Source organism: Phocoena phocoena, chromosome 9, assembly GCF_963924675.1.
Source record: "Phocoena phocoena chromosome 9, mPhoPho1.1, whole genome shotgun sequence".
In the NCBI taxonomy this organism is placed as follows: domain Eukaryota; kingdom Metazoa; phylum Chordata; class Mammalia; order Artiodactyla; family Phocoenidae; genus Phocoena; species Phocoena phocoena.
In genome coordinates, this window is record NC_089227.1 from 55,187,067 (window position 1) to 55,202,971 (window position 15,905).

Genomic DNA, 15,905 nt, shown 5'->3' on the forward strand with positions numbered 1-15,905 from the left:
AAAATGGCTGGTTTTGGAAGGAAGATCCTAGGATTTGCTGATGAATAGGACGTGGATTATAAGAGAAAGATATTAAGGAAGATGCCAAGGATACTGGCCTGATTTTGGGGAAAATACAGTTGCCAATTATTTTCTGTTCCCCTAAGTTCAGAGTTAAGCACTTATTTGATAAATACATGGTTTCTTTAAAAAAAAAAAAACCAAAAACCAAAAACTACATTACGTAATGACTTGACCTAGAAATGCAGAAGCACTGGTTTAGTCACCTTACAGTTGACTTATTGCTTATTTTATTTGAACAACTTGAATTTCTCCTGATAATGTCTTTAAACAAGCTGCCACTTTAATCAGAAGTAAATAACCCTGCCTACTACTAGATGAAAGAACTACTCAGACGGGTGATGTGGATGTGCAACGGGCTGGGGGTGGGGGAGTGATAAGTAGGGTATTTTTAAATCCAGCCAAGAATGTTCAGAGTTCTGATGAGTAACAGAAAAGGAAGAAGGGCTGAACCCATGAAGCAAAAGATAAAAGACTTCAACTGAATCTCCTACATTTTAGTAACTCAATAACTCTGCTCAGCTCTGTTGCCAGAAACTCAACAGTAGTGGCTGGGTGGGTAAATGGTGAAGATGGCTTGAGCAGTGACCTGACAACTCAAGTTCCAGGTAATCAGGAAAAGCCACTTTTAGGCAATAGCTTAACTGCTTATCCTTCATAGACACCAACTTCTGTACTTTTGTTCCCAAAGGTACAAAACAGAGAAGCAAAGCAAACTGAAATGAGTTTTCTGACCCATCCAGTCCCTGATGAAGCTCCACCCAGGCTGCCCGAGAACCGAGGATCCTGCCGGCAGGATCCTCGGTCCCTGACAAGGCAAAGGGAAGTCCTTTCCTTCTGGATTACCTTGGAAAGAAAGGAAACTCCTCCCCTGACATGGTGGAACAGTCAGAGGTTAGCACATATGACGGGAATGTTTATGATTGATTCCTGAATATTCCTTGTTCACAAAGGCCACTGCCCAGCCCACAATGGGAGTTGAGAACAAAGCCCTATGTGAGTTTGGAGGATGAAAGGTTTATGTGACAATGAGAGGCAAAACCCCAGAGTCTGAACAGTGTACAAAAGGCTGTTTTCACATCGGCAGCTGATGACTCCGGCAGCTCTGAGCACTAAACCCACACAAGAGACACCAAAAAAAAGGTGAGGGAGAGAGGATGCTGGAATAGAAACAGGGGGTGCAGCCGAGGGCCACTGGAAGGTGCCGATGGGCCCAGGCGTCGGTTTCCTCACCTGTAACTGATCCTCACCCCACTTGCCACACAGGGGTATTATGGAGATCAAATAAGGTCCCGCACAAGTTTGAAAAGCATAAAGCACCCTGCAAGCATAATACTAGTTAACTGATAGGAGGAAAACTTGAACAGCAAATGCTTTCTCTCGTTTCTGACTGCACGAGTCATTTTGCTCCTGCATTTTTGGGTCTTCTACATGAGATACACGGTAAAGGGGGCAAGCTTCCACATAGCTGAACTCTGCGCAGTAGTACTCACTTCAACTTCCTTAATCACCGACGACTCCAAACATCCCCATACCCACCAAAACCACAAGCCACAAAACCTAAGGGCTTGGAGGAAAGGGGTAGACATCACTTTCCAAATCACCTGACTCTGCTGTCTAGAAAACTCAGTAGAAAAGCTGAGTTAGCTTTGTTTCTTTCCAGGTCCTTTCACTTGGAGATACGATTTCCATCAATGTCCTCCTCAGAATAAAATTCAACCCCAAAATCCTAATTCGGGGTCCTGTTCAGTTTATTATTAGTCATTCAGCAAGCTCTACTTATTGTAGAGAGATACAAGAAAGCAAAGAAGCCCCAAACTCTGAAAGCGGAAGTCCATCACCTACACCTAATAGACAAGGGTAGAGTCACGCTGTCTCCGTAACAGAACATCTCCTGGGTCAGAAGCAGAAGGAGCCAGACTGGCAGGTACCAGCATGAAACAGAAAAAATGCTCTGGCACTCTCTTTAGATGTGGTAAATTAGAAAGCCTTCATGCACAACGGGTCGCCAGGTCAGCATAACCAACAGGGGCGAGAGAGGGAATGGGGGAGGCTGAACTGATGTTTCTCCTGCTGGCTGGGAAAGGAGGGCCCTGGTCAAAAACCCTTTTCACTTCTGCAGCAGTGGACAGCCTGCCACATTGAATTAAATAGCCACCTCTCCTTCTCACTGTACACTTACCTGATGACTACAATTCTGTCTTCCTAAGTAGTCTATGGGGAAAGCATCACTGGTCAGGCTGACCAAAGCCATCTGGTCCCCATGGCAGGTCTATTTTTCATGCTAAAGGCATATAGTAGCATTCTGGTTTACATATGTCTCTTATACCCTTAGCTAGTGTGATTCTGTCCCTGAGAGGCTCATCCATTCTCAGGTATATTTAAAGAATCAACTGTCTAGGCCATCAGGCTAAATTCAAGACAGATGAAGTGGCTCCCTCATGATCAGGACTAGTGGTATCCCCATGGTGAAGCCAGCTGTGAGGACTCCTGGGTGCCTCATGGCTTGCTTTGTGTCAGAGACTCACCAGTGACATTATGCCACCTTCAAACCACCTGAATCAGTACAGTAGATATAGCACATCTTATTTCAACACTCCTCTAAGTGTTCTTAACACTGTGTATTAAAAAGCATTTTAAAAGTTGCCTCTAAATATAAGAGCAATAACCAGGTACTGAATGTGCTTTATATATCAATGTGTTATTTCACTTACCCTTCCTGCAACCTATGAGCTAAGCGTGATCATTCCTATTTTACAGATAAAGAAACAACTGAGTTTCAGAAAGTTTAAGTAGCTTATACAAGGCCACACACAAAGTGGTGTGGTTAAGATTTTAAAGCAGGTCCATATTACACCCAGCACGCCCTATGCCACTAACAACGACCAGATCCCTTTCTTGCTTATTTCCTTAGGATCCATTTCACGGAACTAAAGACTAACTTATGTAATGCTCTTTCTGTCTCTGTGCACATGTGCCCAGGAGCTCTGCTTTCTCTCTCCCTGCCACCACAGTGGAACCATGTGCAGATCCTGAATCAGCCCTGCCCCATCAAGGGCTAGTGGGATTGAAGCTCAGCTTTACACAAGCTCACGTTACTACTCTTTTCTTCTACCTATTCATCCTGTCCTGATTGTCTGCTGTAGTTTGGAGCTATTTTCGGCCTTTGTTTTTTCACATGAGTGCATGTAATACCATGGTAACCAAATTATATTTTCATTTATTCACATTCCATTTTAGATTTACTATTTAAATAACCCAGTTGAATTTGAATCAGATTATCTTACCCTTTAACTAGTGATTTAACCCCCTACCGCCCCAATATCAGTGTTTAATTTCTCGTTTCAGCTGCTAACTGGAAAGCGATTGAAAATGTGCTTTGGGATTACTGTATAGTCATTTTCCTTTGAGTTTCAGAGAACGGTGTTCATAATTCACAGTTAAGACAACCACCATCTTCATAAGTCTCTCAGCCACACAACCCTCCCGTTCCTACTCCCATATCTCTGCAAGATAACAGAAGGAAAATAATGTTTTAGCAACCCATCCCTTTTTCCTCAGTTTTCTAAGAATTGAGAGGGGTGAAATGTATCAATGATGTTTCATGTTCCAGGCTGACATTTAGGGATATACAGAGGGTAGACACACTCAGGTCCTGCCTTAACAAGATGGGAGAGAAATGCTCTTTATTTTCAGGCAGGATGCACTCTAATTTAGCTAAACAATTCTTTACTGACAGAGGTTTTTGATGTCCCCAACATTCCACTATGGCAAACCATGCTGTCATAGGTCAATAACGACAACAAACCTTCATATAACACTTTATACTTCAAGTATAACTGCTCTAAGTGCTGGTGAAAGGGAGAGCTGAGATTTGAATCTAGGCTGGCTGACTCCATAGATACTGTTCTTGAATATTATTCTCTGTTAACTCAGGCGGGAAGGGTCTTGTGGAACCTCCTCAGGGAACTCAAGCTGCGTAAGCATAAGGTATGTCCATCCACTGCATAAGGGACAGGCGTTCTTGTCTGCCCCCAGTTCCCACCCACTGCAGTATCCCAGCACCTGGAACAGTGACAGGCAGGTGGTATAGTCTCGAGAAATATTTATGGATGGAATGAATAAATACACGAATGAAGGATTCCTCTTAAATTAAAATCAAGAATAATGTGTTTATTTGGTGCTGCCCCTTCTGAAGGGGGTGCTTCTGCTCTAAAAGGATGATTCAGCAAGCTAGGGTGCACACTTCCAATCTCTAAGCTGCAGTTGGGCAAATGCTTCGTGCTTTAAAAGTCCATCCCCACACACTTATACCACAGAAGTCCACCCACTGGAGTGAAGGTTCTGAGCCCCACGTCAGGCTTCCCAACCTGGGGATTGGGCAACGGGAGGAGGAATTCCTAGAGAATCAGACTTTGAAGGCAAGTGGGATTTGACTGCAGGACTTCAACAGGACTGGGGAAAACAGAGACTCCACTCTTGGAGGGCACACACAAAGTAGTGTATTCATCGGGACCCAGGGGAAGGAGCAGTGATCCCAGGGGAGACTGAACCAGACCTACCTGCTAGTGTTGGAGGGTCTCCTGCAGAGGTGGGGGGTGGCTCTGTCCCACCGTGAGGACAAGAACACTAGCAACAGAAGTTCTGGGAAGTACTCCTTGGCATGAACCCTCCCAGAGTCCCCCATTAGCCTCACCAAAGAGCTTGGGTAGGCTCCAGTTTGGGGTCGCCTCAGGCCAAACAACCAACAGGGAGGGAACCCAGCCCCACCCATCAGCAGTCAAGCTGATTAAAGGTTTACTAAGCTCTGCCCATCAGAGCAACAGCCAGCTATACCCACTACCAGTCCCTCCCATGAGGAAACTTGCACAAGCCTCTTAGATAGCCTCATCGATCAGAGGGCAGACAGCAGAAGCAAGAAGAAATACAATCCTGCAGCCTGTGGGAAAAAAAACCCCACATTCACAGAAAGATAGACAAGATGAAAAGGCAGAGGGCTATGTACCAGATGAAGGGACAAGATAAAACCCCAGAAAAACAACTAAATGAAGTGGACATAGGTAACCTCCCAGAAAAAGAATTCAGAGTAATGATAGTGAAGATGATCCAGGACCTCGGAAAAAGAAGGGAGGCCAAGATTGAGAAGATGCAAGAAATGTTTAACAAAGACCTAGAAGAATTAAAGAACAAACAAACAGACATGAACAATACAATAAGTGAAATGAAAAATACACTAGAAGGAATCAATAGCAGAATAACTGAGGCAGAAGAACGAATATGTGACCTGGAAGACAGAATGGTGGAATTCACTGTTGCAGAACAGAATAAAGAAAAAAGAATGAAAAGAAATGAAGACAGCCTAAGAGACCTCTGGGAGAATATTAAATGCAACAACATTCGCATTATAGGGGTCCCAGAAGGAGAAGAGAGACAGAAAGGACCCGAGAAAATACTTGAAGAGATTATAGTCAAAAACTTCCCTAACATGGGAAAGGAAACAGCCACCCAAGTCCAGGAAGGGCAGAGAGTCCCATACAGGATAAATCCGAGGAGAAGCACACTGAGACACATGGTAATCAAATTGGCAAAAATTAAAGACAAAGAAAAATTATTGAAAGCAGCAAGAGAAAAATGACAAATAACATACAAGGGAACTCCCATAAGGTTAACAGCTGATTTCTCAGCAGAAACTATACAAGCCAGAAGGGAGTGGCATGATATACTTAAAGTGATGAAAGGGAAGAACCTACAACCAAGATTACTCTACCCAGCAAGGATCTCATTCAGAGTCGATGGAGAAATCATAAGCTTTACAGACAATCAAAAGCTAAGAGAATTCAGCACCACGAAACCAGCTCTACAACAAATGCTAAAGGAACTTCTCTAAGTGGGAAACACAAGAGAAGAAAAGGACCTACAAAAACAGACCCAAAACAATTAAGAAAATGGTCATAGTAACATACATATAAATAATTACCTTAAATATGAATGGATTAAATGCTCCAACCAAAAGACACAGGCTTGCTGAATGGATACAAAAACAAGACCCACATATATGCTGACTACAAGAGACCCACTTCACCTAGGGACACATTCAGACTGAAAGTGAGGGGATGGAAAAAGATATTCCATGCCAATGGAAATCAAAATAAAGCTGGAGTAGCAATACTCATATCAGATAAAATAGACTTTAAAATAAAGAATGTTACAAGAGACAAGGAAGGACACTATATAATGATCAAGGGATCAAACCAAGAAGAAGATATAAAAATTCTAAATATACATGCACCCAACATAGGAGCACCTCCATACATAAGGCAACTGCTAACCGCTATAAAAGAGGAAATCGACAGTAACACAATGATAGTGGGGGACTTAACACCAATCGACAGATCAACGAAACAGAAAATTAATAAGGAAATACAAGCATTAAATGACACAACAGACCAGATAGATTTAATTGACATTTATAGGACATTCCATCCAAAAACAGCAGATTACACTTTCTTCTCAAGTGCACATGGAACATTCTCCAGGACAGATCACATCTTGGGTCACACATCAAGCCTCAGTAAATTTAAGAAAATTGAAATCATATCAAGCATCTTTTCTAACCACAACATTATTAGATTAGAAATCAATTACAGGGGAAAAAATGTAAAAAACACTAACACATGGAGGCTAAACAATACGTTACTAAATAACCAAGAGATCACTGAAGAAATCGAAGAGGAAATTAAAAAATACCTAGAGACAAATGACAAGGAAACCATGACGATCCAAAACCTATGGGATGCAGCAAAAGCAGTTCTAAGAGGGAAGTTTATAGCTATACAAGCCTACCTCAGGAAATAAGAAAAATCTCAAGTAAACAATCTAAACTTACACCTAAAAGAACTATAGAAAGAAGAACAAACAAAACCCAAAGTTAGCAGAAGAAAAGAAATCATAAAGATCAGAGCAGAAATAAATGAAATAGAAACAAAGAAAACAATAGCAAAGATCAATAAAACTAAAAGCTGGCTCTTTGAGAAGATAAACAAAATTGATAAACCATTAGCCAGACTCATCAAGAAAAAGAGGAAGAGGACTCAAATCAATAGAATTAGAAATGAAAAAGGAGAAGTTATAACAGACACCACAGAAATACAAAGCAGCCTAAGAGACGACTACAAGCAACTATATGCCAATAAAATGGACAACCTGGAAGAAATGGACAAATTCTTAGAAAGGTATAACCTTCCAAGACTGAACCAGGAAGAAATAGAAAATATGAACAGACCAATCACAAGTAATGAAATTGAAAGTGTGATGAAAAATCTTCCAACAAACAAAAGTCCAGGACCAGATGGCTTCACAGGTGAATTCTATCAAACATTCAGAATAGAGCTAACACCCATCCTTCTCAAGCTCTTCCAAAAAACTGCAGAGGAAGGAACACTCCCAAACTCATTCTATGAGGCCACCATCACCCTGATACCAAAACCATATGAAGACACTACCAAAAAAGAAAATTACAGACCAATATCACTGATGAATATAGATGTAAAAATCCTCAGCAAAATACTAGCAAACAGAATCCAACAACACATCAAAAGGATCATACACTATGATCAAGGGGGATTTATCCCAAGGATGCAAGGATTCTACAATATACACAAATCAATCAATGTGCTACACCATATCAACAAATTGAAGAAGAAAAACCATATGATCATCTCAATGGATGCAGAAAAAGCTTTTGACAAAATTCAACATCCATTTATGATAAAAACTCTCCAGAAAGTGGGCATATAGGGAACCTACCTCAACATAATAAAGGCCGTATACAACAAACCCACAGCAAAGATCATTCTCAACGGTGAAAAACTGAAAGCAATTTCCTCTAAGATCAGGAACAAGACAAGGATGTCCACTCTTGCCACTATTATTCAACATAGTTTTGGAAGTCCTAGCCACGGCAATCACAGAAGAAAAAGAAATAAAAGGAATACAGATTGGAAAAGAGAAAGTAAAACTGTCAGTGTTTGCAGATGACATGATATACTATACATAGAGAATCCTAAAGATGCCACCAGAAAACTACTAGAGCTAATCAATGAATTTGGTAAAGTTGCAGGATACAAAATTAATGCAGAGAAATCTCTTGCATTGCTATATACTAATAATGAAAAATCTGAAAGAGAAATTAAGGAAATACTCCCATTTATCATTGCAACAAAAAGAATAAAATACCTAGGAATAAACCTACCTAGGGAGACAAAGGACCAGTATGCAGAAAACTATAAGACACTGATGAAAGAAATTAAAGATGATACCAACAGATGGAGAGATACACCATGTTCTTAGATTGGAAGAATCAATATTATGAAAATGCCTAAACTACATAAAGCAATCTACAGATTCAATGCAATCTCTAACAAATTACCAATGGCAGTTTTTACAGAACTAGAACAAAAAATCTTAAAATTTGTATGGAGACACAAAAGACCCCGAATAGCCAAAGCAGTCTTGAGAAAGAAAAACGGAGCTGGAGGAATCAGATGCCCTGACTTCTGACTATACTACAAAGCTACAGTAATGGAACGACATCAATGGAACAAGATAGAAAGCCCAGAGATAAACCCACGCACCTATGGCCAACTAATCTATGACAAAGGAGGCAAGGATATACAATAGAGAAAAGACAGTCTCTTCAATAAGTGGTGATGGGAAAACTGGACAGCTACATGTAAAAGAATGAAATTAGAACACTTCCTAACACCATACACAAAAATAAACTCAACATGGATTAGAGACCTAAATGTAAGACTGGACACTATAAAACTCTTAGAGGAAAACATAGGAAGAACACTCTTTGACATAAATCACAGCAAGATCTTTTTTGATCCACCTCCTAGAGTAATGGAAATAAAAACAAAAATAAACAAATGGGACCTAATGAAACTTAAAAGCTTTTGCACAGCAAAGGAAACCATAAACAAGATGAAAAGACAACCCTCAGAATGGGAGGAAATATTTGCAAACGAATCAATGGACAAAGGATTAATCTCCAAAACATACAGGCAACTCATGCAGCTCAATATCAAAAGAACAAACAACCCAATCCAAAAATGGGCAGAAGACCTAAATAGACATTTCTCCAAAGAAGACATACAGATGGCCGAGAAGCACATGAAAAGCTGCTCAACATCACTAATTATTAGAGAATTGCAAATCAAAACTACAATGAGGTGTCACCTCACACCAGTTAGAATGGGCATCATCAGAAAATGTACAAACAACAAATGCTGGAGAGGGTGTGGAGAAAAGGGAACTCTTGCACTGTTGGTGGGAATGTAAATTGTTACAGCCACTACGGAGAACAGTATGGAGGTTCCTTAAAAAACTAAAAGTAGAACTACCATATGACCCAGCAATCCCACTACTGGGCATATACCCTGAGAAAACCATAATTCAAAAAGACACATGCATCCCAATGTTCATTGCAGCACCATTTCCAAGAGCCAGGTCATGGAAGCAACCTAAATGCCCATTGACAGATGAATGGATAAAGGAGATGTGGTACATATATACAATGGAATATTACTCAGCCATAAAAAGGAACGAAACTGGGTCATTTGTTGAGACGTGGATGGATCTAGAGACTGTCATACAGAGTGAAGTCAGAAAGAGAAAAACAACTATCGTATATTAGTGCATATATGTGGAACCTAGAAAAATGGTACAGATGAACCGGTCTGCAGGGCAGAAACTGAGAGACAGATGTACAAAGCAAACGTATGGACACCAAGGGGGGAAAGCGGCAGGGGGTGGGGGTGTGCTGAATTGGGCGGGCGATTGGGATTAACATGTATACGCTGATGTGTCTAAAACTGATGACTAATAACAACCTGCTGTATAAAAAAATAAATAAAATTAAATTAAAAAAAAAAAGTCCCTCTCCACTACAACTTTCAACAGGAAGGGCTCTGACGATGCATATGGCCGAACAAGCCTCAGCCTGGCTAGCGTATATGTGCCCATGGGTGGCGGAGAGGTTTCAGTAGAAGGAAACTGGTCCCTCTCTTTATGTGTAAAGGCACTGTAATTATCTCAGTTGCTTTGAAGCCAGTGAAAGGTGGAATATAAATATTTCAAAAGCACATTTAATGGGAGGCATAAGCAACTTCTCCCAACAAACAAAAAGGGTGTATACCCACCTGTTCTGAAAAAAACTGGAAGCCCTTGTCCTCACGAATACACTCATATGTTTCTCCAAGAACCGGATTAAAGGGCTTGCTCCCAGCGCGGAAGTAGCTAGATGCATATGCGGACACGGCAAAGGCTGCCACGTACACCTAGCGAGAGCGGAGAGAACCTGGTTATTTCTCCATCACCAAGAAATTTATTTTTACGAACAAAGACATGAACAAAATAAAACCTCTCTTTCTCTCTTTACAATTTATCTCGAAAAGCCAAAGATCTGTCCCTGGTTTAAAGACACCCAAACCGACTTTGGTTTCAAGTTGTAGGTTTAAATAGTGTTCATTTTGGCCCAGGCACAAGTGGACCAGACCTTTTCAGATTGTCCATTTAGTCTGATGCCTGCAAGATGCCTTTCAAAATGGTGAGTCAGTCCCTCTAAACCAGCCACCGTCTGAGAACCCTGAGGTCGTGCTAAGGCTTTTGAGGAGGAGAGGGACGAAGAGTATTAAAAAAGCTAAACTTCCCTCAAAATTCAGGAATAAGCCACAGGGAACTCCGCTCAATACTCTATAATAACCTAAATGGGAAAAGAACTTAAAAAAGAATTGATACATGTATTATATGTGTAACTGGAATCACTTTGCTGTACACCTGAAACTAACACAACGTTGTTTATCAACTCTACTCCAATATAAAAAATAAATTCAGGAATAAGCATGCTAAGTTTAATCATTCACAATTTGATATTATAGAAACCAAAAAAAAACACCTCATTTTGACCAAAGAAAATCTTTGGGAGTCATTTCCTGCGCCTGGGACAGAGCACAGTGCCTTTTAAGAAGTTCTGCTTTTCTGGGAGGAAAAATGAAAACTCAAAAAGGAAAAGGAAGGAAAACTATAGGTGAACATGAAATGAGCAAAATCCTTTAATGGCTGTGGCTGTGAGGGTCTCAGCATTTTCCACAGTTCCCCTTTCAGGGCAACAAAGAGCCACAGTACAGGCACACCTCGTTTTATTGTGCTTTACTTCATTGTGCTTTGTAGAAACTTCGTTTTTTATAAATTGAAGGTTTGTGGCAACCTTGCATCAAGTAAGTCTATTGGCACCATTTTTCCAAAAGCATTTGCTCACTTCATGTCTCTGTGTCCCATTCTGATACTTCTCACATTATTTTGAACATTTTCATTATTATTATACTTGTTATGGTGATCTGTGATCAGTGACGTTACTACCACCACTCAATGAAGGCTCTGGTGCATTGATGGCTAGCATTTTTTTAGCAATAAAATATTTTTTTTTTTTTGCAGTACACGGGCCTCTCACTGTTGTGGTCTCTCCCGCTGCAGAGCACAGGCTCCGGACGTGCAGGCTCAGCGGCCATGGCCCACGGGCCCAGCCACTCCGCAGCATGTGGGATCTTCCCGGACCGGGGCACGAACCCGTGTCCCCTGCATCGGCAGGTGGACTCTCAACCACTGCACCACCAGGGAAGCCCAATAAAGTATTTTTTAAGTTAAGGTGTATACCTTGTTTCTTTTAGATATAATGCTATTGTACACTTAATAGGCTATAGTATAGTGTAAACATAACTTTTATATGCACTGGGAAACCAAAAAATTCATGTGACCCACTTTATTGTAATATTTGCTTTATCGCAGTGGTCTGGAACCAAATTTGCAATATCTCTGAGGTGTGTCTGTATCCTTTTTGGTCTTTTGAGGGGCAAGGGGCAAAAAATTAAACCTAAGTAGGAATAGCAAATTTTCCTTTCTAGTACAGAATAATAATCTCAATATTTCCTCTTCTCAGCTCATTTCATGGAGTTTCTTATATTGGAAAAAAAAAAGCTGTGTGCCTTTCTTAAATGTTCACCAGTCACATAACTTTCAACAGCCTTTTGAAAACTGGTCCCACCATACCACCTCACACTAAAGTGTATAGAACACTCTAGAGCAGCTGGAGAGCTTATAAAAATCAATTTGCTATGCTCAATTCAGTCTGTTCTTGAAACCTGGGTATCTGTTCCTCTCTCTGCTTCCTCAGATGTCTGTTACCTGATAAACAGCAAGGTCACACGTCTACATGGAATACTGAATCAACCCTGAATCACCTTCACAATTTAACATATAACACATTTACAAAAGAATCTGCTATCATTCATGATGTAGGGGGAGAGAGGAGGGAGGGAGCAGGCAGAACGAAGCATCCTCCTTGTACGCTGACAATATGAGAGAGAATCTCTGCAGGGGTAGAGCTGACCTTCATACTCAGAGCAGTAAACACAATCCATGGGCTAGGTTCGTCCTCAATTCTTTCCTGAACTTTCCCTTCCTAATGTACTGGTGCCTTTCCTCAAACTTCTTCTCAACGTCCATGACACCACTCAATCAGCTGACATCCGAACGGTCTCTAAATTGCTACCAGAATGAAACACCTTTTAAGAATGCTTTCATCTTCAGAGCCAATCATTTTCTTTAAAGAAAAGCACTGTCCATGAATGATAACTTTTAACACTTGCCTTGGCAGCTAATTGCCTCCCTTTGTTCACAGAAATTCTCTGGGGAAGAGTAACAAAGAAGACAAAAAATAAACAGCTTGTTTTTCTCTCCTACTCTGATTATCATTAGTATCAAGAAAGAAAATCTCTTTGATGGGAGAAGTCCCAGGAGACAGTATGGGATGAGACAGGGATGTCTCTTTCAACGAGTAGTTAAGATTTTCCCTTAATCCTCAAATCACTGAAGAAACTGAAGTTTTAATGAGGGTTTAAACTGCAGAATGTGTACAATTTAGAAAGCAATGGCCTCCAACAGTGAGAGGTGATGTATAGCTGGGTCCCTCCCTGAGGCTGGGGGCATGCTGTCCCACTTAGCCAATCAGCAAATGCCTAGGGCAGAGATGCCGCATTTGGCGGAAGACACTCATGTCCCAGCATCCCACACAAACAATGACCTTTCTGTTGAGCAGGTAACATACCAGGAGGCAAAAAGAGGAAGAGACACTCAGTTTTGAAGAACAAATAGCCACAGTCACAGAAAGGGCTGATTTGGCCACAGTCTTGCCACTAAGGTACCCCTAACCCCATCCCCACAAGACAGGGGAAGGATGAGAAATACTTGGAGACCCCTTCATCAGAAGCCCCATCACTTGATTAGAATTGATACTGAGTAGAGAACAGAAGGTTAATCTTTCTAGGATGAGGTTTTTTTTAAAAAACGTATTCTACAAAATAAGAAGCGTGTGTGTGGGATCAACTATACTCTGATAAAAATTAATTCAAAAAAAAAGAAGTGCGGTGGGGGGAAGAAGAATCTTTCTGATGTGAAACCTGTGAGTGAATGATATTTTCTAAAAATTTAGGGGCCGATAGGACAATTCCAAAAATAAACAAAAACGTTCTCAAGGGAAATTTACCCTGGATGAAACAAAACAAAACAACCAGCTCCAAAAATTAAGTTCTATCCGCTCAGGGTAGTAAAAAGAAATACTCAGACAGCCCTCAAGACATGTCTTCCAGCCAGGCAATATCAGAACAATCCCATGGAAGGTTCTGGAGAAAGAAGAAGCCCGAAACCACAGAGCAGAACTACCCCCAGGCCGCAGGTGTCACAGGGAAGCCACGCCCAGTGGCAATTCCTGACCAGGTGACTGAAAACAGCCAGGCGGAGGGGAAGCGGAGGTGGCTGGGAAATGAACCGATCTGACAGGCAATCCAGATGGGAACCGGAGGGACAGGAGCCCTGGCTGTGCCCGTCTTGGCTCTGCGGGGCCCTGGGAGTGGCCACCGCGCCTGCGGTGCTCACCATCCTCTCCAGGGCACTGGGTGTCTGGGCAGCCTTGTCCAGGAGCTCACTGTACTCCAGCTCCTCACACAGCCTCTGCAGCGTGTTGAGGGGCTCATTGAGTTCCACCGGCATGGCCACCTTAGACAGGTCCTTCCCGATGTTCGTTCTCAGGATGTTCCACAAGCTGACGTTACCGGACTTGGGGCACGGGGCCGGCAAGCACGTTCTTCTTTTGGACTTGGTTTCCCCTCCACTTTGGAGAACAGGCTCTGAAAGGGAAATAAGCCTGGTTGCCTTATAAGGATTTTCATTTTATTTTACTATTAAAAAGGAAAAAAAATCCACCTTACTGAGCAAGTACGCCATGATACTATTAATCTCAGTTATCCAGATTATGGCTGAAGTCAGAAAATAAAAAGAATTCTGAGCAGCTAAATGAAGTACCAAAAATTATAAACACTAAAACTCGTGGACTTTATTCATGGGGAGGTCTTCATACTCCTAATCAAAGGCTAGTTCCTCACAGCTTCTATGCACTTAGAATAAAACTGGAAACTGGATTGCTATGCCCAGAGCAGGTTACTTTTAAACTCTTTAAACTCTTTTTTAAAGTACTTCAAGTTCTGATAAAAACTTTTAAAGTCTTTTTTAAAAATCGTTTCCAATTCTGGTAAAACAATTGTGTTTATATTATAGGAACATTATAAAGGAAACAAAAGTCATCCATTAACCCACTACCCAGAAATAGTAGCCATTTATATTTTGGAGTATTTTCATTTAGTGTTTTCTCCATATAGCTGACAGTGTTTGTATAGTTGAATGTTTTGCTTAATCAGTTAACATAAATATTTTTCCATGCTATTCAAAATTCTTCTAAAACACCATTTTTAATGACTGTAAAACAATCCCACGCTATGGATAAGCTATAATTTATTGAATCATTCATCTGCTGTTGGACTTTTAGATTTGTTTCAATGTTTTGCTAAAAAAAAAGTAGTGAATATTCATATTCTTAGATATTTAATTATATATGATTATTTTCTTAGAATATACAGAAGTGGGAATCATATACTGATTCATATGATCATACTGCTCTTCAAAAAGGCTGTATCAGTTTCCCATTTATCGGCAAGCATATACCAGTGTCCATGTTCTGAGACCATTCCAGGCTTGTCAGCATTCGTTCTGAATTCTTGGCAAATCGTTAGGTGGACAGCGCTATCTCCTTGTTTTAACCTACGTTAAAAAAATTCCTAGTGTGGTCTGGAATAATTTCATGAACATTTCTTCTTTTCTGAATTGTCCGCTTTCCTATTTCTATATTAAGACATAATCTTTTGTTTTTGTATTTGTTTTACAATTTAATCCCCATTTGACATTTATCTTTACATTTGGTCTATGCAGTTTTTTAATGAATGAAACATTTACATCTTAGGTTTTTACACCGATCAATCTTTTCCTTTGTGACAACTTCCATTACTTCATGCTCTGGAATTCTTTTCCCACCCCAACATAGCCTACTTTCAAATGAAATCTTTTGCATTACATCAACATATGAGAAAGTGGTATTTTATTATAAAGCCGATCACTCTGAATAACGAGGTTGCTCTGATGAACAGAATATGAAAGTGAGGTCATACTTTGAGGTCTCATGTTAATCTAAGCAACCAATTAAATTCTGAATTTGTTTTAATTGCTCAAGACGGGCAAAAATCAAGTAAATAGCTGCAAATGATGACAGTCTTTAAAAACAGCATTCCATGTAATCTCAAAATACTTTCTTTGATTACACTAAGTTTTGAAAGAATACTATACTACTACTACTACCACTAATGGCTAATACATACATAGCTTTTACTCTGTGACAGCCT

At 40.6% G+C, this 15,905-nt stretch overlaps 1 protein-coding gene across 2 annotated transcripts in view; it reads right to left on the reverse strand.

Annotated features, from left to right (window-relative positions):
• Positions 1-15,905, reverse strand: part of OSBPL3 (oxysterol binding protein like 3) — a 204,199-nt gene that overhangs the window by 22,180 nt on the left and 166,114 nt on the right. For both annotated transcript variants that reach the window (XM_065884454.1, XM_065884455.1), the window contains 2 exons: positions 14,053-14,303; positions 10,263-10,400 (listed from right to left, as the gene is read on the reverse strand). In XM_065884454.1, coding sequence (XP_065740526.1) covers positions 10,263-10,400; positions 14,053-14,303 — 389 coding nt within the window. The remainder of the gene's footprint in view (positions 1-10,262; positions 10,401-14,052; positions 14,304-15,905) is intronic.